The 22,427-nt window shown below is 53.0% G+C and overlaps 2 protein-coding genes across 3 annotated transcripts; both read right to left on the bottom strand.

Annotated features, from left to right (window-relative positions):
- Window positions 1-1,484: 1,484 nt before the first annotated feature.
- Window positions 1,485-15,333, bottom strand: PLEKHG2 (pleckstrin homology and RhoGEF domain containing G2). Of its 2 annotated transcripts, XM_066349038.1 has the most exons (21): window positions 14,508-15,333; window positions 13,693-13,822; window positions 12,294-12,565; window positions 12,115-12,215; window positions 10,577-10,643; window positions 10,417-10,463; window positions 10,064-10,214; window positions 9,594-9,731; window positions 9,213-9,413; window positions 8,687-8,779; window positions 8,512-8,598; window positions 7,663-7,696; window positions 7,473-7,574; window positions 7,286-7,333; window positions 7,168-7,206; window positions 6,993-7,009; window positions 6,634-6,810; window positions 5,634-6,525; window positions 4,297-5,551; window positions 2,159-3,938; window positions 1,485-2,120 (listed from the first exon to the last, which is right to left on the bottom strand). In XM_066349038.1, the coding sequence occupies exons 2-20, from the start codon at window positions 13,799-13,801 to the stop codon at window positions 3,860-3,862; spliced, it is 3,909 nt and encodes a 1,302-aa protein (XP_066205135.1). In that variant the 5' UTR covers window positions 13,802-13,822; window positions 14,508-15,333; the 3' UTR covers window positions 1,485-2,120; window positions 2,159-3,859. The 2 variants fall into 2 exon arrangements, with proteins under 2 accessions (XP_066205135.1, XP_066205134.1); XM_066349037.1 differs by having other exon boundaries at window positions 1,485-5,551.
- Window positions 15,334-19,928: 4,595 nt separating this feature from the next.
- On the bottom strand, window positions 19,929-22,427 carry ZFP36 (ZFP36 ring finger protein). Its single transcript, XM_066349385.1, has 2 exons — window positions 22,347-22,427; window positions 19,929-21,541 (listed from the first exon to the last, which is right to left on the bottom strand). The coding sequence occupies exons 1-2, from the start codon at window positions 22,368-22,370 to the stop codon at window positions 20,597-20,599; spliced, it is 969 nt and encodes a 322-aa protein (XP_066205482.1). The 5' UTR covers window positions 22,371-22,427; the 3' UTR covers window positions 19,929-20,596.

Below are 22,427 nucleotides of genomic sequence, written 5' to 3'. Positions count from 1 at the left end.
TTTTCCCTGAAAGTTTCATGGCATAGCACTGATGCATAGGGAATACATACATACAAATATAGTGTGCACCACATAACGGATGTATTCTAAGAAATGCTTTGATAGGCGATTGCGTGTGGGCATCAGAGTGCACTTGACACAAACCTAGATAGTACAGCCCACTACACAAGGCTAGCTATTGCTCTGTAGGGGAGGAAAAAGAATTTTCCCTTCTGGGTTTTTGGCTGACATCCCTGTAATAAAATAATAGCAAAAAGATATGTGTGTCTCCTGTGTATAAGGAAGAGACAGAAAAACAGTAATTCACCTAAGTGGCTGAAGCCCCTACCTTAAGTAACTTCAGGAGGAGAGAGTCAGCTGTGGGAAATTACTGGGAAAAGCAGTCAACAAGGGTAATAATAAGCTAGCTTTAAGTCCCTGTTTTCTGCATTCATGAGTTTCTACAGGTAAGATCATCCCCCTCTTCCTGGTACAGTGAGGGAAACACCTTTGTAAATGGAGATTTCCTTAAAAATGTAAATGCCTTTGTTAAAGGGTAACTTCTACTTAGTTTTCAGAGATTCTCCCATGTCTGCTGTTGCTTAAAATTAACCAGCCTAAAATAATCTTTATGCCAATAAGCATATTTTGAGCTGACAAATACTGATCCCCAACAGCTCATAGGCTACAAACCTGCACAGCTCATTACTGTGCTGAATACTGTAGGCAATTGTAACACAATGGTATTTGAGGAATGTGTTACACTATTACAAGGACTAAATCCTAAGCAATAGGAATTTTTTTAGTTCCATTATTTTATGGGACCACCAACTTATGTATGTGCAGTCTATGTAACAATCAAGTTCTTAGAGATGGCGAGTGGGATTGGTTGAGCACCAATTAGGTGCCAGGCTAAGCATTGTTGGGTGTATCCTCACAATATCCCTGCGAGGTTGGTTACAGGCATCGTGTTAGATGAAAAAAGTCTAGTAGTGCAAAAAAAAAAAAAAAAAAAAAAGGCAGCTCACCAGGTTTTGCATAACAGCTGGAGTTAACGGGTTAACTTCGTTTGACTGTCAACCTGACCCTCCCAAGGAGCATCCCAAGAAAGGCAGCAGCCAACTCTTCCCTTTTTGGGTCTGATTTTGCTGCAGCTCTAAAGGACTTGGGTTTACAATAAGCAGACTGTATACCAACAAGAAAGGTATTCCTGAGGAGGCGTCGGCTGGGCCATGAGGCGGAGGTAGGAGTTGGGTAGTAAAGAGGAATGAGATTCAGGGGCAGGGACCAGGAGGGGCTAGGGCAAGCTGGTGCCCATGGTTTTCCCACAGGATCCAGACACCCCCCCCCCTCCGCTTACTGAGGCTCCTGGCTTCCTCCCAGAGGCACAGCTGGGATGCATCTGGAGGAGCTGAGGGCACTTGCCTCTGCTCCTTCCCTGCTCCAGGCCTTGGAGCAGACAGCCCCTTTCTTCCTCCCTGACGCCTCCTCAAATACCAGGAATTCCGGCGCTGCTGGGAGCCCAAGTCAGGCTGGGAACTTTCCTTCAGCTGGGAATGCAGAGCTGGGGGTGGCTGGGAATGTGCAGCTGGGCGGAGGCAAGGGCCAGTCTCTGTCCTGACCTTGGGAGGCTACAGTGGAACAGAGCCAGGTTATGGTGTAGTGCATAGCAACCACTCAAGTAACCGAAATAGAAGCCAGCAGCTAATATTGAGCCAGGCATTGTCCTGGCTACCTTTTCACCTAGGGCAGGGGTCGGGAACCTATGACTCGCGAGGCAGATGTGGCTCTTTTGATGGCTGGATCTGGCTCACAGACAAATCTTTAATAAAAAAAGTTAAAGACATAAAACATTCTCATGTATTACACTCCATTTCCTACCGCTCATGTTCATGGTTGCGGGTGGCTGGAGCCAGTCACAGCTGTCCTCCGGGACACCACCAAATTTTTATTGGATAATGCATAACGTACATGAGTGGTTGTATGGCTCTCACGGAATTACATTTTAAAATATGTGGCGTTCATGGCTCTCTCAGCCAAAAAGGTTCCCGACCCCTGACCACTAGGGCCTTGGATCACCAGGCTGTGCCTCAAGTGGGCAGGTTAAGTCTTCTTTGTGCCCCCAGTAGCAAGAACAGTACCTGGTACAGGATAGGCCCCCCAGTAGCAAGGACAGTACCTGGTACAGGATAGGCACTCAACAGGAGTACACTCAGGCTGGGCTGCAGAGAATTGAGTCCAAATTCACCCCTTCCCATGTGACTGGGCAAGTCCCTTCTGAGCCTCAGTTTCCTCATCTCTAAAGTGGGACTTAAAATCCTCACTTGCCTTTTAGGGCTGTTGTGAGGACTCAAGTGAATGAGTTCATATGAAGTGACTAATGCCCATGGTATGCCATTTGTACTCAATAAATCTCAGCCATTTTAGCTGCTATTCGTTGACTGCTTGAAACAAGATTCCTATGCTCCCGTCCTGGAGGTTGATTCCATAGGCTGGGACTAAATCTTACGGCATCTGTTATCTGAACAGTGTGCCAGCAAGTCAGAGGCTCAAATATACTTGGGAACTGAAGATACCCTCACTGAACATTTGCAATGATCCTACAAGGCCAATACTGTTGTCCTCATTGTACATGAGAAAACCCAGGCTGAGGGAGGTCACACACCAAGTAACTAGAAAAGTTGAGGCCTGAACTCAGCCATCACACTGTGATGCCTCAGAGAATCCCAGGGAAATTAAACAAGGTAATGTGTCAAAGCACAAAAGGTTAAGCTTCAATGAGAGGCTAATGTTACCAAGAAACTGATTAAATGATGTTTCTCACTGGGCATGCTGCAGATGGGAGGAGACAGAGAGATCCTAATACAAAAGCCTTTGTCTCTATGACCTGATTTTTTTTTTTTGGGGGGGGGTACAATGAGGCACTAGAGATCTCAAGCTAGAGGAGGGGGTAAAGAGATCTGATTATGTATAGGTGAGCACAAGAACAATATTCATGAGGGTGGGGAAGTGTTTGCCAAAACAAATGAGACAGATGGGAGAAAACTTTTCTCATCATCTCAAACCTCATCCATTCCCGTTAGCATGGAACAGTCTCTAAAGTTCTGTAGTATCAAGACCCAACAGAATCCAAATAAGCATGGATAGTGGTTGAGATGGTTGTGTGAATAAAATGTATGATTGAATAGAGATGGAAATATGTGCCAGTGAACATAGGAGGGTCACAGAGATTAATGGAGACGAATGGAGAAGATGGACAGGTGGGACAACAGATGGACCAATGGATTAATGGAGGAATGAATGCCAGATGGGGTAGGATGATGGATGGATGAATAGAGATGGTCGAATAAAGCAAGGCATATGGGTGGGATGAAGGATTGCTAGATAGATGAGATAGAAAGACAGCTATATAGATAGATGGCTGATGATGAGACACATGAACTGGATTAACTGCTAAGGACATAAATTTCTTCTTGGAATAAAGCTTAACTTGGCTTTCCTGGATGGGCATCAAGCAGCTCATAAACCCTCTGACATCACACTCCAAACTGTAATGGGACCTGTTTCCCATAATTCTTGAGTTTGTGATTCCCTAAATTCTCAGACCATTGAGTTTTGCTATGACACACTTTCCCATTCATTGTCTTCTCTTATCGCCCAACTCCAGAATGGGAAAAGAGACATAATTTCTTAATATTGACAAAATATTAATGACATCCCCTTCCCCAACCCTATTGAGTTAGTCAAGGTAAGTAATAAGGACTACTCGCCAAAGCAGACCCAGGAATTGGAAAGCTGCAGCAATTTTAGACTTTTGTTCAGTGTCTGGACTTCTGGGTGAAGTTCTGAGTCTGTGGCATTTGGTTGAAGTTCTTGCTTTTCAAGAAGCCCGATATCCTGGCTCACATATGAAAAGGGGCATCAGGAGCCCCCTGGACCCTGCGAAAGCCCACAGGTTCCTGGGTGGAGGCCAATAGAGAAGGGTGGTTCAACCTGACCTGGGCCTTGGCTGGCTGCAGCCGCCCACCACCCCCAACATGGATGTTGACTGTGGTGGCATAGCTGAGCCTTCTGGCTGGAGGTGGTGGGGGTTGGGGCTGGGGTGGTGGTGAAGGTGCCCGGGATGTGGGGGCAGAAGAAGACCAGGCACCTCGTGAGGCTGGGAGGGTGTCTCCCCCAGGCCCTTGCCTCCGAGCTAGGCTCTGGCTGATGTATGAGGCAGCCAGGTATCTTGAGAGAGCAGCTGCATTAGGACCCAGGAGCTGACGGGTTGGGAGTGGGGGACTTTGGGGCGGAGTCAAATCTGAAGACTCTGACCTGGCAACAGGAGATACTGAGTGGCCTCCTGATTTGGACAAAACCACTGTGGTCTGAACTGGGGTGCATGACAAGCCTTGAATGTCCCAAGAGCCTTCTTGCTCAGGCAGAGGTGTGGCAGCTGGAACATGGATGTCTATGAGGCTCTTCTGCTCCAACAAAGGCGCAGGTTTTGGGACGTGGAGGGCTGTGAGACTTTGCTCCCGAAGCAAAGGCACATCAATCGGATCCTGGATGTCTGGCAGGCCTTCCTGCTTCTGCGAAGGTGGGAGTGCTGGGATCTGCATGTCCATGATGCCTTGGGGTGGGGGCAAAGCTGTGGCAGCTGGAGCCTGAGTGTCTGAGAGGTCCTGGGGCAAAGACAATGGAGTGTTGGCTGGGATCTGATGGTCTAGGTGGTCTCCACATGCAGGCAAAGGTGAGGTACCCAGAACCTGAATGTCTGGGAGGTTGTGTTCCAAGGGCGATGGAGTGTTGGCTGGGATCTGATGGTCTAGGTGGTCTCCACATGCAGGCAAAGGTGAGGTACCCAGAACCCGAATGTCTGGGAGGTTGTGTTCCAAGGGTGATGGAGTGTTGGCTGGGATCTGATGGTCTAGGCTGCTTCCATGCAGAAGCGAAGGGTTGATGGCTTGGCCGCAGATAGTGGCTGGGGACAGGACATCCCTGGAACCAACTTCATTAGTTAATGGGGTATTGGCTGGGCTCTGGCAGTCTAGGCGGCCTTCTTGCTTAGGCAAAGGGCTGGTAGCTAAAACCGTGACATTAGAACAACTTCCCTGCTTCGGTAAAGCTGGGCTGGTTGGGACCTGGGTGTCAATCTGGCATCCTTGCAGAGGACAAAAGGTGGTGGCTGGAAGCTGTGTATCCCCATGGCCTCTCTGCTCAGGCAAAGGAGTGGTAACTGGAACTTGCATTTCCAGGTGGCCCTCATGATCAGGCAGAGTTGTAACAGCTGCAACCTGTACATGTAGGGGGCCTTCCTGCTTGGGCAAAGGTGTGGTGGCTGGAAGCTGGAAGTTCCAGAAGCCTTGCTCAGGCAAAGTGGGAGCACCTGGAATCTGGATGCCCGGATGGTCTTGCTCAGGCAAACTGGAAACATCTAGACCCTGGCCACCCAGGCAGCCTCCCTGCTTATATAGGGGTGCAGCAGCTTGAACATGGGCAGCAGGTCCCAGAGGGACAGATTCCTGGGCCAAGGTCAGTGGGAAGGCCAGCTCACAAACTAGCACATGTCCAAATGCAGGCAGGGACCCTGTATGTGAAGAAAGGAGGACTGAGTCACGACCGGCACCCCAGCATGGGCCACCTCCACTGACCACATACCTGGACCTTACCTGGTTTAGCCTGCTCATGAGACAGGCAGGGGGACAGCTGGGGTTGGGCCAGAGCCCGCGGTCGGCGGCGTGGGGCATTGGCTGACGCCCGGGTCTCAGCCCGCTGCATCTGCTGGATCCGCTCGCTGTAAAGCCGGGCTAACTCTCGCACTCGGGACGCAGCCCGCTCCACACTGGGGGCTCCAGGTTTCCCATTCCCACCGCCTCCACTCAGATCTGAATCTTCCAGAATCAGCAGTGGCTCTGGGAAACCCGGCTGGGCTAACTGCCCCTGATCCAAAGCCTGCCAGCTGCTCCGGATTTCTGAGCAAGAACGGAATTCCAGCTCATCCTGTACTCCCTGATCTTGGGTGCCATCCTGGGGCTGGAAATCTGGAAATGATACTCTGTCTTCCCCCTCCTCCTCCTCCTCCTCCTCCTCCTCCTGCCCTGCCCTTCCTCCTGAGGAGGGCTCTCCCAGTTTTCCAGAACTGCCTCCAGAGAGTACTTTTTCCCTGGCAGCTAGAGTCTCATCCGGCTTAAGACCAGGAGTGTCAGGGACACTAGGTATGGCTGGAAGGCAGGGCATTTCAAAAACACTGGAAACGTCAGAGAGACTGGGAAGGCGGGGAATTGGGGGAATTTCAGAAAGGCTGGAAATTTCAGGGAGGTTGAGCACAGCAGGACTTTTGATAAGGCCAGGAATGTCGGGAACTTCAGTTGCACTGGAAATCTCAAGTCCCTCTAGGACATGGAGTGGGGAAGGGCCCCGTTCATCCATCTCCAGTTCCTCCTCTTCTTCTGAAGAGTCTCGGCTGGGTAGGGCTGGGAACGTGAGTCTTTCACAGTCACCTGGCACCTGGGAGTCTCCTGGGAACTTGGGAATGTCGTGGGGGGATGGCTGTAGTGGGCACTGGAGAAGAGAACAAAGGTATCAGAGTGGGTTGGCTGCCTTGGTCCCTCATCTGTGCCTCCCCAAGCAGAGAGCCCCAAGGATATGGGGGTGGGATGCCCAGCTCACCCCCACATCCTGAAGGCCTCTTTGGTTCAGCAATTCCAGGATTTCTTCAGTGATTGAGGTCCCAGAGGAGTCCAGCGTGGGGGGTCCAGTATCCTCCAAGTCCTCAGGGGGTTCAGAAGCTGGACCTGGTGGCTGAGGCTGTATGTGGGGGTAGAGCTCCCCCTCACTGCCAGCATTCTTTGAGGAAGGGAAGGATGAAGGTTAAGCACCCAGGGCCCCCAGCCCCTTCTTCCCTCAGATGGAGGATTTCAACCCCCTGCCCCCCTCTCATTCAGACCCAGGCGTTTAGAACTCAGGCTCACTCCTCCGCCAGATCCTGGAGTCTCAGTCCCCAGACCTCGTCCCAAGAGATTTCTTACCTTGAGCCTCGGTTTAGCTAGGAATATGAAAATAAGAAAAAGAGTGAGATGTAGAAATAAGTGTTACTCCTTATACTTGATGAGCTGCCCCTAATATCCCTCCTCCATGAACACAGGGCATCCCATGGGAAGAGACAGACAAGGCTATACCAGGCTGGACTGGGCAGTCACTTACCATTCTGTGGAAACACGACATAAGGGTCCTTCACTGGCTCTGGGGGTAGGACATACTGGTGTCAGGGGCCCAGATCCCACTCCGATCCCTAGTTGACCTTTTGGTGGAGGGAACTCACCAGACTGTCTACGGCCTCGGTGGATAGTGGAGGGGCCTGGAGACGGAGCTGTGGGAGAGATCAGAACGTGGTTATAAACCCAGCCCCAGGCTTCAGGGAGAGGACGGGGCTCGGGATACACTCAGGAATTGTATCCCGAGCCCTGAGGGTGAAGGAAGAGGTGTGACTCAGGGTTCCATATCCTTACCTGTGTTCCTTCGTCCAGGGGTGAAATTCCTAGCCTCTCGAGGTCGGGGAGACCCAAGAGGGGGTGTCACGGGCTCTGGAATTGGCTTACTTTTAGGAGCACCTATAGGGAGAAATGTGGGGCTAATAATCTGTTTTCTTGGAAGTAATTCCTCTGCTTCCACACATCCCAACCCAAGACCCCAACTCACAGTGCAGGCTGTTTTCAAGGAGAACTTGTTTTGCCTGAAAGATACAAGAGGAGGGTTGAGGGGCCAGTCTCTGAGCACCCTACTCGTAGTCCCATTAATAGATGCTGCTACATGACAGGTGCACTACATGACTGATGACAATTAATCCTCAGCACCCTTCAAAGCTATATTTCCTCCTGGTGAGGAAACTGATGTCAGAGAGGTTGTCTAAAGTCACAAAGTAGGGACATGGTGGAGCTGGGATTCAAACCCTGGCAGCCTACTTTGCAATTTTTTTTTTTTTACAGAGACAGAGAGAGATAGACAGGGACAGACAGGAACAGAGAGAGATAAGAAGCATCAATCATCAATTTTTCGTTATGACACCTTAGTTGTTCATTGATTGCTTTCTCATATGTGCCTTGACCGCGGGCCTTAGCAGACCAAGTAACCCCTTGCTCGATCCAGCGACCTTGGGATCTCGAACCTGGGTCCTTCCACACCCCAGTCCGACACTCTATCCACTGTGCCACCACCTGGTCAGGCCTACTTTGGAATTTTTTAAAAAAGATTTTATTTATTGATTTTTAGAGAGAGAGAGAGAGAAAGGCAGGAGGGTGGGATGAGAAGCAGGAAGCATCAACTTATAGTTGCTTCTCGTATGTGCCTTGACTGGGCTAGCCTGGGGTTTAGAACCAGCAACCTCAGCATTCCAGATCAGTGCTTCATCCACAGGGCTACCACAGGTCAGGCCTAATCTGTAATTTACCGAGTTCTAAGAGAGTCCCTGCAACTCAGGGACTTCCAGAACTATTGGGGGGCAGGGGTTCCCAGCACTCTGACAGCCCTCATCTGTGGTAGGAGCTGTACCTTGGCCGGGATGGAGGCAGGGTGGTTCTCAAAAAAAAGGCGCTGGAGACAGTGAATCCACAGCCTCTTCTCTTCTTGGTTCTTGGCCTGGTCGTAGGTGGGGGTGGAGTTGGGAGTCAGGTGTGAAGTCTAGGAGCTGGAGGGAACCCGGCCCACCTAGCCCCACTCTGCTCACCTGGAGCAGGTGCCTGTGCTTGGGAATGGTTAGATCGGCCACCTTGAAGCCTAGAGGGTCACGAGGGCTCTCACTCACACTCAGGTTGCAGCACTGGATGGGGGAGCAGAGAGGGTGACAGGTTCAGAGCCCTTAGACTCTGCAACATTGTATCTGGGTCTCTAACCCCTAGAAAGATGTACCCTGTATAACTGTATGGGGGTCCCCTTTTCCCCATTGACCCCTCTCCACCAGGCTGGGCTCTGATCTCCCTCACCAGTCCTTCCTACCCTCATCTGATCAAAATATGCTTCCCCCATGAAGATGCTTTCCCGGTGGGCAAATCCAGGTCCACCCCTCTGCATTCTGCTGGCCTCCTTTTTACACTTTGGACCAATCCTTAGACTCAAGAAAACGTGGCTCTCTTAAGTCAAGCTGTCCTTCTTTGAAGACCCTCAACTGGCCACCCTTTAGGTACACAGGCATGGGGTATACAGAATACAGCTTTAAGGTAACATTTCAGCCCCACCCCCATTCCCAAACTCACAAAGATGTGACCCTTGTAGGTATATTCCGGCCCCCGGCGCTTGGCCACAAGCAGCATCCGTGAGAACAAGAAGAGCAGCCGCTCACCCCCTCGAAGTCGGGGGCCTCCCCCTCCACCGCCTCGGAATGAGCCTTCCAGCACCAGCTCCCCAAACGCGCTGAGCTCTGGGCCAGTCCAGCCACCCAGCCGCCGCTGTACTTCCTGCCAGGAACCCACCAAACGTACAGGAAACAGAAACACATCGGTGGGCGGCACACAAATGCCAACACAGGGGGGTTAACAACCAGGCCGTGCTGTCCAAGCCCACACTCCGAGGTCACCTCTGAGGCACTAACCACCCCTGAAAGGCCCTCATGGCTCCTCCTCCCACTCTGGAGTCACCTGCAGGCGTGCAGCATGCTCCTGCTTGCGTTTCATGTCATTGATGTACCAGGCAACTGCTGTCATGGACACAATGGCCTCCTCCACCATCTCGCGGCCCTCAGTCCCTGGGCCCTCTGTCCAGTGCTTGCCTAGCTCCTGCCGGGCAGCCACCAGTCACCCAGGGAGGGGAAAAGAAACAGAGAAAGAGAAAGAATGATAATGACAGGAGACAGAGAAATATAAAGGAAGGAGCAGAGATGGAGATCCAGAGATGGAGAGAGACAAATAGGAGACAAAATAAAATCAGCTGATGGTAGTCCCCATTGCCAGCAACACCCCACCCAAGCACTGGCCCCATCAGTCCGGCCCAAATGCCTCCCCAGGCCCTGCCCAGCTCATCTGGAGTTTGTCCTCCAGATACACCACCAGGTGGTTCATGGACAGCACCTGGCCCCTCCCCAAGCAGCCCCCCAAGGGACACAGTGAACCTGCAGCAACAGATGGTACTTGAGGATGCGCTGAACAGGTTTCAGCAGGAAGCTCTGCAGAGGCAGCGAGTGGTGGAGCCGGGCCTGGCGCTGTTGCAGCCACAGGGCTGCTGGTGGAGACAGCGACAGCTCTCGGAGCAGGGCCAGGGAGCTGAGAGCACAGCACAGGTCACGGGAGGGGGAGGGGTACAGCTCTGACGGGCAAGGCTGGCAGGCTTTGGGGGCTGGCAGGGGTCAGGGGCAGGTTAGGGAGAGTTCAGTTACTGTCACAGTCTGGCAGGGATTGAAGCTGGATGGGAAGGGTAGAGGTTGGCAGGCACATCAGCTTGTGGGCATGACCTGGGAACCCTTACCTTGGGTAGTTCATGCAGTACAAAGTATAGATGTCAAAATCCTCACTCTGCAGGGGACAAGGGAGTTAGGGAGACCTCAGACTTCCCGTGACACCTCAGCACAGGCCTGCTCCCTGCTTACCCAGGCACCAGCCCAGACTGAACCTGGGCCCCTACTCACCCTCTGCACAAAGCACTCTGCAATGCCCTGGGCAGTACTGCTGCCCTCCAGGTCCTCCAGGAGCTCACTGTGGGGGGAGGGAAGGGTTAGGGACGACCCTGCCTCACAGTGTCTCCCAGGGGAGGACTCCAGGAGGCTGGTGGCTGCCAGGATCTCTCCAGGGGATGTCAGGTCCAGAGGGAGAGTTTTCTGATCTCTCCATCAGTGGTCCCCAACCTTTTTTGGGCCATGGACCGGTTTAATGTCAGAAAATATTTTCATGAACCGGCCTTTAGGGTGGGACGGATAAACGTATCACGTGACCAAGACAAGCGTCAAGAGTGAGTCTTAGACAGATGTAACAGAGGGAATCTGGTCATTTTTTAAAAATAAAACATCGTTCAGGCCCTGGCCGGTTGGCTCAGTGGTAGAGTGTCAACCTGGTGTGCAGAAGTCCCGGGTTCGATTCCCGGCCAGGGCACACAGGAGAAGCGCCCATCTGCTTCTCCACCCCTCCCCCTCTCCTTTCTCTCTGACTCTCTCTTCCCCTCCCGCAGCCGAGGCTCCATTGGAGCAGAGATGGCCCGGGCGCTGGGGATGGCTCCTTGGCCTCTGCCCCAGGCGCTAGAGTGGCTCTGGTCGCAACAGAGCGACGCCCCGGAGGGGCAGAGCATCGCCCCCTGGTGGGCAGAGCGTCACCCCCTGGTGGGCGTGCCGGGTGGATCCCGGTCGGGCGCATGCGGGAGTCTGTCTGACTGTCTCTCCCCGTTTCCAGCTTCAGAAAAAAAAAAAAAACAACATCGTTCAGACTTAAATATAAGTAAAATGGAAATAATGTAAGTTATTTATTCTTTCTCTGTGGACCAGTACCAAATGGCCCACGGACCAGTACCGGTCCACGGCCCAGGGGTTGGGGACTACTGCTCTACATGGAACATCCCTGCTCAGACTTCCTTGGATTGCATCACATTCCTCAGCCTGAAATCTTGACAGGTGGCCTGAGCCTGGGTGTCCTGTGTCACTGCCAGGGATAGCAGTGTCTTAATCCTCAGAGCTGTGATGATCTTAAGATCCTACTGTGATCCTGAGATCTTGTCATGACTCTCAGACCTCCTGCTGTAATCTTATGATCTTATCAAGACACTCAGGTGTCCTGATTCTCAGGAGTCCAGCATGCTTCTCACTGGGAGCCAACCACCCTAGTTTGTTTGGGGCTGTGGGGTTCCAAGGACACAAATGCTCACACTGTTATGATCTCCAGGCCCCACCTGAGCCTTGGATTTATCATGCTCCCAAGTCTGATACAGTGCTGAGACCTATCCCGATACCTGGACGTCTCCTTACTTGGACTTAGACCTTATCCAGGTCCTCAGGCTCCATACCCTCACTCTTCCACCCCTCTGGGTCCTCTCTTCTCATCATGATACCTGCCCAATATCTCTACACCCCATGGACCAGCCTAGACAGAGATCTGTGGGGCTCCAAGCTTTGGGTTAGGACCTAAGCACCATCCCCCGGCTCACTAGCCAGGGCCCCTGCCTATCCCACCCACCCCTGACCTGCTGAACTCGTAGATGTCCTCGATGTTGGCGAACAGCATGCCCACCTGCTCCGTGCTCAGCCCCAGCACACCGCCGTCCAGCAGGGGGCCCAGGTAATCCTGTGGGGATGACTGAGGTTACTGAGGCAGAGAGGCTGGTCTGGGTACCTCCTGCACTCAGGTGCCCTCTTGCCTCACCTCCACAATGCTGCGGAGGTCCCGGACATAGGCCCGCTCGGTCTCCACGATCTCACGGGCCACACGCTCCAGCCTCGAGGGTTTCACCGAACCAGAAGTCCCCACAGGAGACAGATGCAGGCGGATGGGGGGCCCTGGAAGTGGCTCTGGCCTGGAGGCTGAGCAGGCAGGAGTAGGCCCTGGAGCCAGGTCCCCCTCAGAGCCCACTGTGCTCAGCGATGTGGAGCTCCCAGAACCTCGGGGGGAGGCCATGGCAGGGGTTGTAGAGGCTGCTGGGGATGTGAAACAGGAGGTCAGGGGATCTGCCCAACTAAAGGAGCCCCCTGAGCCCCAACACTTAGTCAATGTCTCCCCTAAGGCTCCCTTCTCTCCCTGTTGTGCTGCCTCAGTCCAGCCCTGTTCTCTCCCATCAGGTTTCTCTCTAGGCTTCTGGCCTCCACTTTTCTAGTCCACCTCTATGTATCAGACGGTGATATCTTTATTAATTTGTTTGCCTGACCCTGTCACTCCAATATTAACCCCTTCATGTCCTCATGATAAAGTCCAAACTTCTCAGGCCCAAAGGACCCTGTACCAGGTGGCCATCAGAGATCTTTCTAGTCTGCTCTCTTCCCACAGCCATGCCACTTTACACTCCAGACTTGAGTCACACTCAGTTTCTTTCAGTTAAATAAACAGCCTCCTCTTATCTCTGAGACTTTGCACATACTCTTTCTTGCCTTTCCCAACTCATTCCTCCTAATCATTTTTTTTGTGTGTGACAAACAGAGAGAGAGACAGAAAGAGGGACAGATAGGGACAGACAGGAAGGGAGAGAGATGAGAAGCATCAGTTCTTTGTTGCGGCTCCTTAGTTGTTCATTGATTGCTCTCTCATATGTGCCTTGACCGGAGGGCTACAGCAGACTGAGTGACCCCTTGCTCAAGCCAGCAATCTTGGGCTCAAGCTGGTGAGCCTTCCTCAAACCGATGAGCCTGAACTCAAGCTAGTGACCTCAGGGTTTCTAACCTGGGTCCTCCATGTCCCGGGCCTACGCTCCACCCACTGCACCATTGCCTGGTCAGGCATCATTCCTTCTAATCTTTATTCACAGTTTAGATGTTCTCTTCTCCAGAAAAGCTTCTCTGACCTCAGAGATAAGGCTCCCACAGTCCCCCTGCCCCCCCGCCCCCAGCTTACCCCATCCCAGCTCTGACAACTCTGCCTGGGATACCCACTCTAGACTGTCACTGTCTAGGGATAGGTCCATCTCCCCCACCAGACTTGGAGCTCTGTGCTGGCAGGGCTGGGGCTATGTTGGTCACCTTGTGTTGCCAGCATTGCCCAGCACTGGGCCAACACAGTATCTTCAATAAAGGAATGAACGCCCAGAAGGCTCCGCCACTCCTTGCATGCTCACCTGTCTGCGTGCTACACACAGCCGCACAGTCACACACTTCGCCTCTGCGGCCGGGGCCAAAGCGAGGGCTGGGTTTAGACAGGTTCAATCCACCGGCTTCCTCTGGCATGGCTGAGTGGCTCAGCGGCTTCTGCAGAAAGACCCCCTTCTGGGCTATCAGGACCCATAAGCCTCCCTGCCTCCCATACTCACAGATTGGGGGCTGAGAATTAAAAGTGTGGTCTAAATCCAAGGTCCCCTGAGAGTAGTAACTCATGGGGCAGACAGAGGCAAAGTGATAAAAAGAGAGGAACAAGAAGAGATAACAGAGAAAAAGATGGAAAGGTTGAGACAAAGAAGAGTGAAGAGAGCAAAAAAGTCACTGCTAGGAGACTGATCTGCCTGGGGCCGGAGGCTCAGTGATCCTGGGAACGGCTGGGCCCTGGCTAAAGCCGAGGGCGAGGGCCAGGGGCAGGGCTGGGAAAAGCCGCGGGCGGGAGGCCGCGGGATCCCAGGGGAGTAGGGAGGAGGCTGGGGGACCGGATGCCAGGGTCTTGCAGACGGCTCCCTCCCCCACCGAGAGCTGCAAGCTGCGGCGCTGGCCCTAAGCCCTCAACCCACTACCCCCACCCCCACTCCCAGCCCTACCCCTACCCCCACCCCCAGCCAGTGCCTCTGCAATCGGCTTTCGGTCCCAGCGCCTTCCCACACCCGGCCAGACCCCAACTCCCGCAGGCGCCTCCGCTCGCCCCCCGCTGGCACGCCCCCTCATTGTTTAGTGGCTGCGGCACCGCCCCCTCCCCCAGCGGGTCTGGGCCTCTCGCCTTTCCCCTCACCTCCTAGGAAGTCTCCAGCCCCGAACCGAGGCAGCGCAGCTCCTATTCGACCCCTAGCATGGTCCCCGCAGAGATGCAGAGCCGACTCCTGGGTCTCTGGGTCTCTATGCAAGTCAGGGGCGTAAACTTCGGGCTCTCAAGCTCCAGGAACCAGAATCCGAGGTCTCTTGGAGAATGGGGTGCAGCGGTCTTCTAAGTGGAGGATGCTGGGAGACTGACTCTTGTGTCTCAGATGGGGGTCTGGGGACCCAAATTCCTAAGACAGCTAGATAGGGCCGTGGGCGGTCCAGATTTCTGAGTTTCCCTAACTCTAGGAGCAGGAATTAAACCATTTCCAGGCGGGTGTGCAGGGGAGTCCCAAATTTCTGGCTCCCCTTGAAGTAGTGAGCGCTTCTGCCGAAAACAGATTTATTGGAGCGCTAGCAACCCAAAACCCAAGTTCTTCCAACCCTGGGAGTCTTGGACTCGGATTTCTGGGAACCCTTGAACGGAATCTCCGATCTGGGATCCTAAATTCCTTAAACCGGTTTGCAAGAAGCTTGCCCTCTAGGGTCGCGCGGTGCCGATGTCCCGAACGCCTGGCTCCTCCAAGAGGAAGCACTGGGCACCTGATATGGGGTCCTCTTAGCCTGCACGCGGGGGCCTATGCTTGGGAGTCTCTCAGGACGCGGTGCAGACTTGGGACGCCGGAGTCCTCGACTCTGGACCCCTCAGGCTCCAGGATAGGTGTAACGGGGCTAAGACGGCAGCAGTGTCAACGCCACTTCGGCCAGAGAGCTTGGTCCCAGATGTGGGACTGGGGGGCGGTCGCCTGGGTCTTCCCCTCCCCCCCTCCCCACCAGCCGCCTAGGCTCACATCCTGTTCCCGCCCGTGGGGGGGAGGGGCTGCCTTCCGGCCAGCCCGCCAGTGATGGGTTAAAACACCGCCTCTTTAGGATCTGAATATTCATAAGAAGGCGAGTCTCAGGCAGGCTACACTCCCACATTCCAAATGCCTCGCAAACTTCTTTTCCCTTTTACAGCAAGGGCCTTCGAGGCGTGAGAATCCGAGCTTGTCACGCACTTTCTCCCATTGGACAACCAAAAGCTTTCTATTTGCATATACAACACAAAACGGAGCTATCTGGAGAGGTCACGTGGCTAAGAGCAACTGTAGGACCCTAGGGTGAATGAGCGAGGTTAAAGTTCCAGTGGTTGGCTCAGCGGTAGAGCGTTGGCCTGGCGTGCGGGGCACCCGGGTTCGATTCCCGGCCAGGGCACATGGGAGAAGCGCCCATTTGCTTCTCCACCACCACCCCTCCTTCCTCTCTGTCTCTCTCTTCCCCTCCCGCAGCCAGGGCTCCATTGGAGCAAGGATGGCCCGGGATGGCTCTGGTCGCGGCAGAGCATCGCCCCCTGGTGGGCAGAGCGTCGCCCCCTGGTGGGCGTGCCGGGTGGATCCCGGTCGGTTGCATGCGGGAGTCTGACTGTCTCTCCCCGTTTCCAGTTTCAGAAAAGTACAAAAAAAAAAAAAAAAAAGTTCCAGTGGTGTAGTCGGGTTAGCGCGCGGTATTTATACGATAGTGCAATGTGGAGCGATGCCGAGGTTTGTGAGTTCGATTCTCACCTGGAGCAGCGTTACTTTTTCCCTCATTGGCTTTTATAAATTTAAATATTTTATAAATCAACCAGAAAATCTGCTCTACTTAGAGAAGTGAACATTCCGATCTTCCGAAATTTCGGGCTTGGAAATACTGCCTGCACGGACTGGCGACCTTCGGTTAAGGAGTTTTCTGTATCTTAGGGAGGTGCCGTTTTTTATCCTGGCCGCCAGAGGGCGGTATCGCCTCTTCGATGCCTGCACATTTCATTGGATCTGCAAATCTGTTTAAGACTTGTGCGGATGTGTCAGAATGTGGGTCCTACGCAAATCGTGTATGTGGTACTGCGTCTTTCTCTGTCTTGGATTTATTTCCAGTTTCACTGAGACATAATTGACATATAACGTACTGTATTAGTCCAAGGTGTACAACATGATTTATGTATGAGATGTGAAATGATTATGACGGTAAGTTTAGTCACCTAAGTTACTTTTTTTTTTTTCGTTTGTCTTGATTTTTAACAATCTTTCCCTTGCCATTTTTGAATCGATTTTTTTTTCAACAAATACCAAACATCTACTATATAAGTTTTATTTAGGGTTTAGTTAGGCTTGAGTAGTACAACTACAGTGAACAAGACAAAGTCCCTATCCCTGAGGACTGGACATCCTAGTGTGAGAGGCGGATTCCTATAGGAACTAAGTACATTTCATATGTTAGGTGGTGATGTCATGGCAAAAGTAGAGCAAGGTCAGGAGGATGGTGGAATAGGAAGTGAGGGTGGGTTACAATAAAGGTAGTCAGAGACAATCTCACTGAGGAGACATTTCCGCAGAGATCTGATGGAGGAGAGTGAGCAATGGGGACACCAAGGGGAGTATTCCAGGCAAAGGGCACAGCCAGCACAAAGGGCCTAGGGTTGAAGCGTTCAGATATATTTATTGGAGCAGGTAGAAACCCAGTGCTGCTAGAGCAAGATTGACCAGAGAGCCAGGCCATGTAAGCTCATAAGAATTTAGGACTTTGGCTTTTATGTGATCTCAAGAGTCATGACAGATTCCCTTTGGTTGTATAATATAACAGGACAATAGGGAGACACTGTGGGCAGAGCCTGAGCAGGGAAACCGGTTCAAGTGGGAGATTATGCTGGACAAAACCAGAGAGAGGGCCAGAGGAGGCAGGAGGGTGCATTGTAGATTTAGGTGAATCAAATAAAATTGCTTTTGGACTGGGGCATGGATTTGTTAAGGGAAAGACCAGAGATGTCTATTTCTTGTTCTTTCAGTGTCTGTAAATGTCTCTGTAAGGCTTGCTTTTCCGCTCAGCCTCCCCAATGACTTTAGATCTCTGCTTTTCTATCTCTCCCAACCCTCTCTTCCTATGTATGCCACAACAGGGGCAATTTCCAGGAAGAGGAGATCAAAGGTCAGGGCCTACTGTAGGTAAGGGGTGAGGTGGCCAAGGAGGTGTGAGAGCACGGAGATATGAGTGAAGTGGGGGAGGGTGAGGACAGGAGAGAAAGGAGCTGGAGGGAAGGATGAGTGGCAGAAGGCTAACTGGGGGGGGGGGGGGGCAGAGGGAACACAGTGGTGGGGAAGGGAGGTAGATCTTAGGGGAAAATGATGAGTGAGGGCAAGGATCTTGGGGAAGGATAGAGAGGGAGGAAGAGCAGGGGAATGAGCACGGGCTCATCAGCTTGAGCGCGGGGTCGCTGACTTGACCATGATATCACAGACATGACCCCATGGTCACTAGCTTGAGCCCAAAGGTTGCTGGCTTGAGCCCAAGGTCACTCGCACTGCTGTAGCCCCCCAGTCAAGACATATATGAGAAAGCAATCAATGAACAACTAAGGTGCACAAGGAAGAAATGATGCTTCTCATCTCTCTCCCTTTTTGTCAGTCTGTACCTATCTGTCCCTCTGTCGTTGTCACACACACGCACGCACGCACGCGCACACACACACACACACACACACACACACAAGGGTGAGGAAAGGCAAGAGAAGAGGAAAAGGGCGCCGCAGGCGGGTAAAGAGAGGAGGAACTGAGAGGGAGGAAGGAGGGGTGCAGGTTGGGGAGGGGAGAGAAAAGGGTGGGGAAAGAAGGAAGAGGGGTCGAGGGGGAGGAGGCTCCAGCGGAAGGGAGGCGGGGCGCGGGCACTGACGCGGAGCGGCTTCCGGGCTCCTCGCCCCAGGGTGGGTCCCGCCGCCTGTTGCCTTGTATGGTCCGAGGACGCCGTTGTCCCCGGCCCCGCCCCCACGCGCCCGTGACCCACACACCCCAGCCTAGAGCTTCGCAGGCGCGGAAAGGCCGAGATCCCGCAAGTCCGAACTTCTCAACTTTTGGCAAGTCGAGATGGGGTACTTCCAAAGCCAAAAGCTCCAACTTTGTTGTTCGTATAGGTTATGAGACACCAGGGCCTGGAATTAATTCTTAAGTAGTGGGGAAACTAGTTCTGATATTCCAAAATGTGTGATGTAAGAAATGTCCAAACTTGTAAGAATTTTTATGAGTTATCTGAGCCAAACTGACAATTGCTGTGAAAGCAAAATCTCACCGGATTGAGAAGTTGTTTCAGAGAATGGCACTTCTGCACCTTATTTCACGCATTACAACCAACCAAAGGAGGAGGTTACATGAAATCCATTGGAGATAGATTAGGGAGGCAGGAGAAAGCAAAGCAGGAAAATCTGAGATTGGATAAAAAGTAAAATGAAGACAAATACTTCTTTTACATCGGTGGTACAAGACAGTTAAATTAATTACCACTTTCAACACAGCGATGTTACCCTGGGGCAAGATAACGAGGGGTTCTGTGGTCTGGTGTTCCGGTGGCAGATTGTGCCCTAAGGGGTCTTGAAAAGGGATTACTCTAACATTCCAAAGGTATGTTATCACAGATACAAAATACGATTTAAAGGCTCAGTTAAGGCAAAGATTGACCTTTGTCAAGAAAGATAACTGCCTAGAACATAACTTCCGATCATGACTCTTTTAGGCAGAAAGTTTTCATTTCAGACCATCCTATGTAGTTAGTTTAGGTCTCAGTTTATAAGGCTTGCCATGCATGGCTTCCTGAGCTTGTCTGGTTTACTATGTGGCCCTTTTTCATACACAACTGTTGTGAATTCATAATCCTGAGCCTTTAAAAAAAATTTATTTAATCATTTTAGAGATGGGGAGAGACAGAGAGAGAGAGAGAGAGAGAGAGAGAAAGAGAAAGAAAAGGTGGTGCACTCGGAAGCATCAACTCCCATATATGCTTTGACCATGAAAGCCCAGGGTTTCAAACCAGGTACCTCAACGTTCCAGGTGGATGCTTCATTCACTGCACCACCACAGGTCGTAATCCTGAGCCTTTAAAGCTGCCTCTCAGGATCGCGAGTGTCTGAGCACCCCAGCCCCTCAGGTTCTGGAAGGCTGGGAGGTAGGTGCCCAGGACGACCGGGCTTCTTGGCTGACCCGCCCTACCCGCCCTGGGCCAGCGCCGGCACATTCCGTCCTCCCTGCGCCACCCCACCCTCCCACCTCGGCCCGCAGGGACGGAAACATCCCGTCCCCGCCCGCGCCCTGCGGAGAGCTGGGTCAAAGAGCCTGACAAGACAGAAGCGCCTGCAGCCCCTACGCCCCGGGAACTCGCTCTCCGGGTTCCTACCAGATGACCTCACTTGGCCCCGCCCCCTCAGGTGAAAGACCGGTCTGTGACGTCACTTCCTGCCAGGTAAGTGCAGCTCTGCTAGAGAAATATTTGGAGCTATGGATCCTGCTTCATAAAAGGGCCACACCATCCTCCCCACTCCTTTCACTGCCTCTGGACCGCAAAAAGACCAGAATTCACGTTTAAACACAGATGCCTTTTATTTAAAAATTCCAAAAAACACAAAAATAAACTTTTAACAATATATATTACTTAATATATTAGTATACTTATAATAATTATTCCTTCGTTTCCAATATTACAAAAAGGAGAAAGAAAAATACAAGGGAAGCAGACGACCCAATATATATAAATACTATAAAATCTATGAGAATAAATAAAGTCGTCATAAATAAAGGGCCCAATGGAGTGGGTTGGCAATGCTTTCGGAGGGAAATCTGAGCACCAGGATTGACCCTAAATGGGAGGAACCAGTCACCATCAGTCACACTGGATCCTCTGGGGTCTAGGAAAAATCAGGAGAGGGCAGTAGGGGCCTATTCACAGCGTCGGGAAGGGGAAAGGTGCGGTGGAAAGGGCTCACCACCACCCTCGAATTTGCTACATCTTTAAAAAGACTCCAGAATATACTCCTTCCTCCAACACCATGAACACTGAGCTTGAGCTTGCACACTGGGGACCTGCCCCAGCATGGGGTCAAAGGAGTGGGTTAATGCAGTTAAGGCAGTGGGGCCACTGGTTAAGAGCCCCCCAGTTCCCCACAGCCCCAGGGCTCCTGTGGAGCCCCACAGCACAAGAGAAATGGCCCCCCTTGAGATCCAGCTGATCTGTATACTGGGCAGGCACTTGTCATTCAGACACTGAGATGCGATTGAAGATGGGAAGTCGCCGAGGGGCTGTAGGTGGCTGGGGTGGTCCAAAAACCCCAGCTTCGAAGACAGGGGAGTCGGACCCTCCCAGGCTGCTGCCACTGCTGGCATATTCATCGGGATCAGATCCCAAGGAGTGTGCAGAGGGGCTTCGAGCCAGGCCACCCACAGGTCCCCAGACGCTGCTGGGGGTGGCCCTTCGGCAAGAGGGGCAACAGGCTGGTGTAGGGTCCCTTCGGGCCACAGGGGTCCCAGGGGCAGCAGAGAAGGCAGAGGGTGAAAGTGGAAGGTCCCCAGGTGGTGGCGGTGGGGAGCTGGAGGGGGAGAAGGAGCACGATGACAGGGAAGGGCCTGCCAGGCCTGCTGGTGGTGGTGAGGATCGGCGGCCAGAAGGCAGACCTGAGAAGCTGATGCTCTGGCGCAGCATATGGGGGTGGCCAGGGGCGGCCAGGTCCTCACTGGGGTTGTGGATGAAGTGGCAGCGTGAGCCGTAGGGGCAGCGGCCCTGGAGGTAGAACTTGTGGCAGAGTTCCGTCTTGTACTTGGGGTGGCGACTGGCCTGGCGCAGCTCACCAGGGCCATGGGCAAATTGGCACTTAGCCCCATAGCGGCAGCGCCCACTCTCTGAGAAGGTCCGACATAGCTCAGTCTTGTATCGGGATGAGGTGGTGGGGTTCGCAGTAGGTGAGGGTGACAGCTCACCGCCTGGGCGAGGAGCCAGGGGTGCGAAGCCTGGGGGTGGAGGCACCCAGCCACAGCTTCGACCCTCTACCAGGCTGGTAGATCGGCCAGGCAGGCGGGGAGTAACCCCAGCAGGGCTGGAATCAGATGAGCCGAGTCTCCAGAGTCCTGAGGAGGCCCACCCAGGGCTGGACTCAGTATCTCCATGGTCAGATGGCAGGTCAGGGCCCAGAGACAGGAGGCTCTGTAGAAACAGGGATCAGTTAAGACACCGAAAATGCAGGGTGACGGCCCTCCCCGGCTGCAGGGCACGTAACAGCTTGCCAGTCCGGTTTGTGGGCTCCTGGCCTGAGCCCCACCCGCCCACAGAAACCCAGGGCTTTGGGATCAAAGGGCTCATGAATTGGAAATTCTGAGTTTTTTCAGAACTGAAGCCTATCTCTAGAGACACAGCAAACCGGGTCCCCCGACCCAGGGCACACCACTTTCCACCAATTTTGATCCTCCGGGCCTCTCGGGATCTGACTCCACCTATCGAGTTCTCCAGTTTCACAACTGGAGGAGCCGGCAAAGGTAACCTAGGAGTCAGATCTCTTCCTCCGTTTTAGAGTCCCAGAGTCCTCATCTGTGTCGGGGAGTGGAGACAGAAGTCACCTTCCCCTCACCCCAAGACTCTAGCCCCAGAAACGCCTCCGCGCAAAACCGCGCCCTCAGAAACTACTGAGGGGAAGCCAGGTGTAGGGCCATTTCCGCCTCCAGACAGCCCTAGTCTGAGAAAACTCCTTCAGCTTTCTATCTCAAAGGGCCACTCGACCCATGTTTGGGCTGGGACTCGAAAGTCGCAGGCTCCATTTATCACCACCAGGGAGTCACACTGCTCAGAGAAAGGAGGCAGGACCCTGGGCAGGAGCGGACGGCGATTAGGAGCTCAAGTTTTCAGCAGGGAGCCAGGGGTCCCGCGTGGGAAGTTGCGGCGCCAGAGAGCCCTGATATTTAGAGGGTGTCAGTCAGTGATGGGGACCCAAAGGTGCCAGTCGGCGGGGACTCACCTCGTAGATGGCGGTGAGATCCATGGCGGCACAGAACGCCGATCCGCAGAGAGAGCAGTCGAAAGTGGGCGAGCTGGAGTA

This window comes from Saccopteryx leptura, chromosome 9 (genome assembly GCF_036850995.1).
Source record: "Saccopteryx leptura isolate mSacLep1 chromosome 9, mSacLep1_pri_phased_curated, whole genome shotgun sequence".
Taxonomy (NCBI): domain Eukaryota; kingdom Metazoa; phylum Chordata; class Mammalia; order Chiroptera; family Emballonuridae; genus Saccopteryx; species Saccopteryx leptura.
This window is presented reverse-complemented; position numbering and strand designations above follow the sequence as displayed.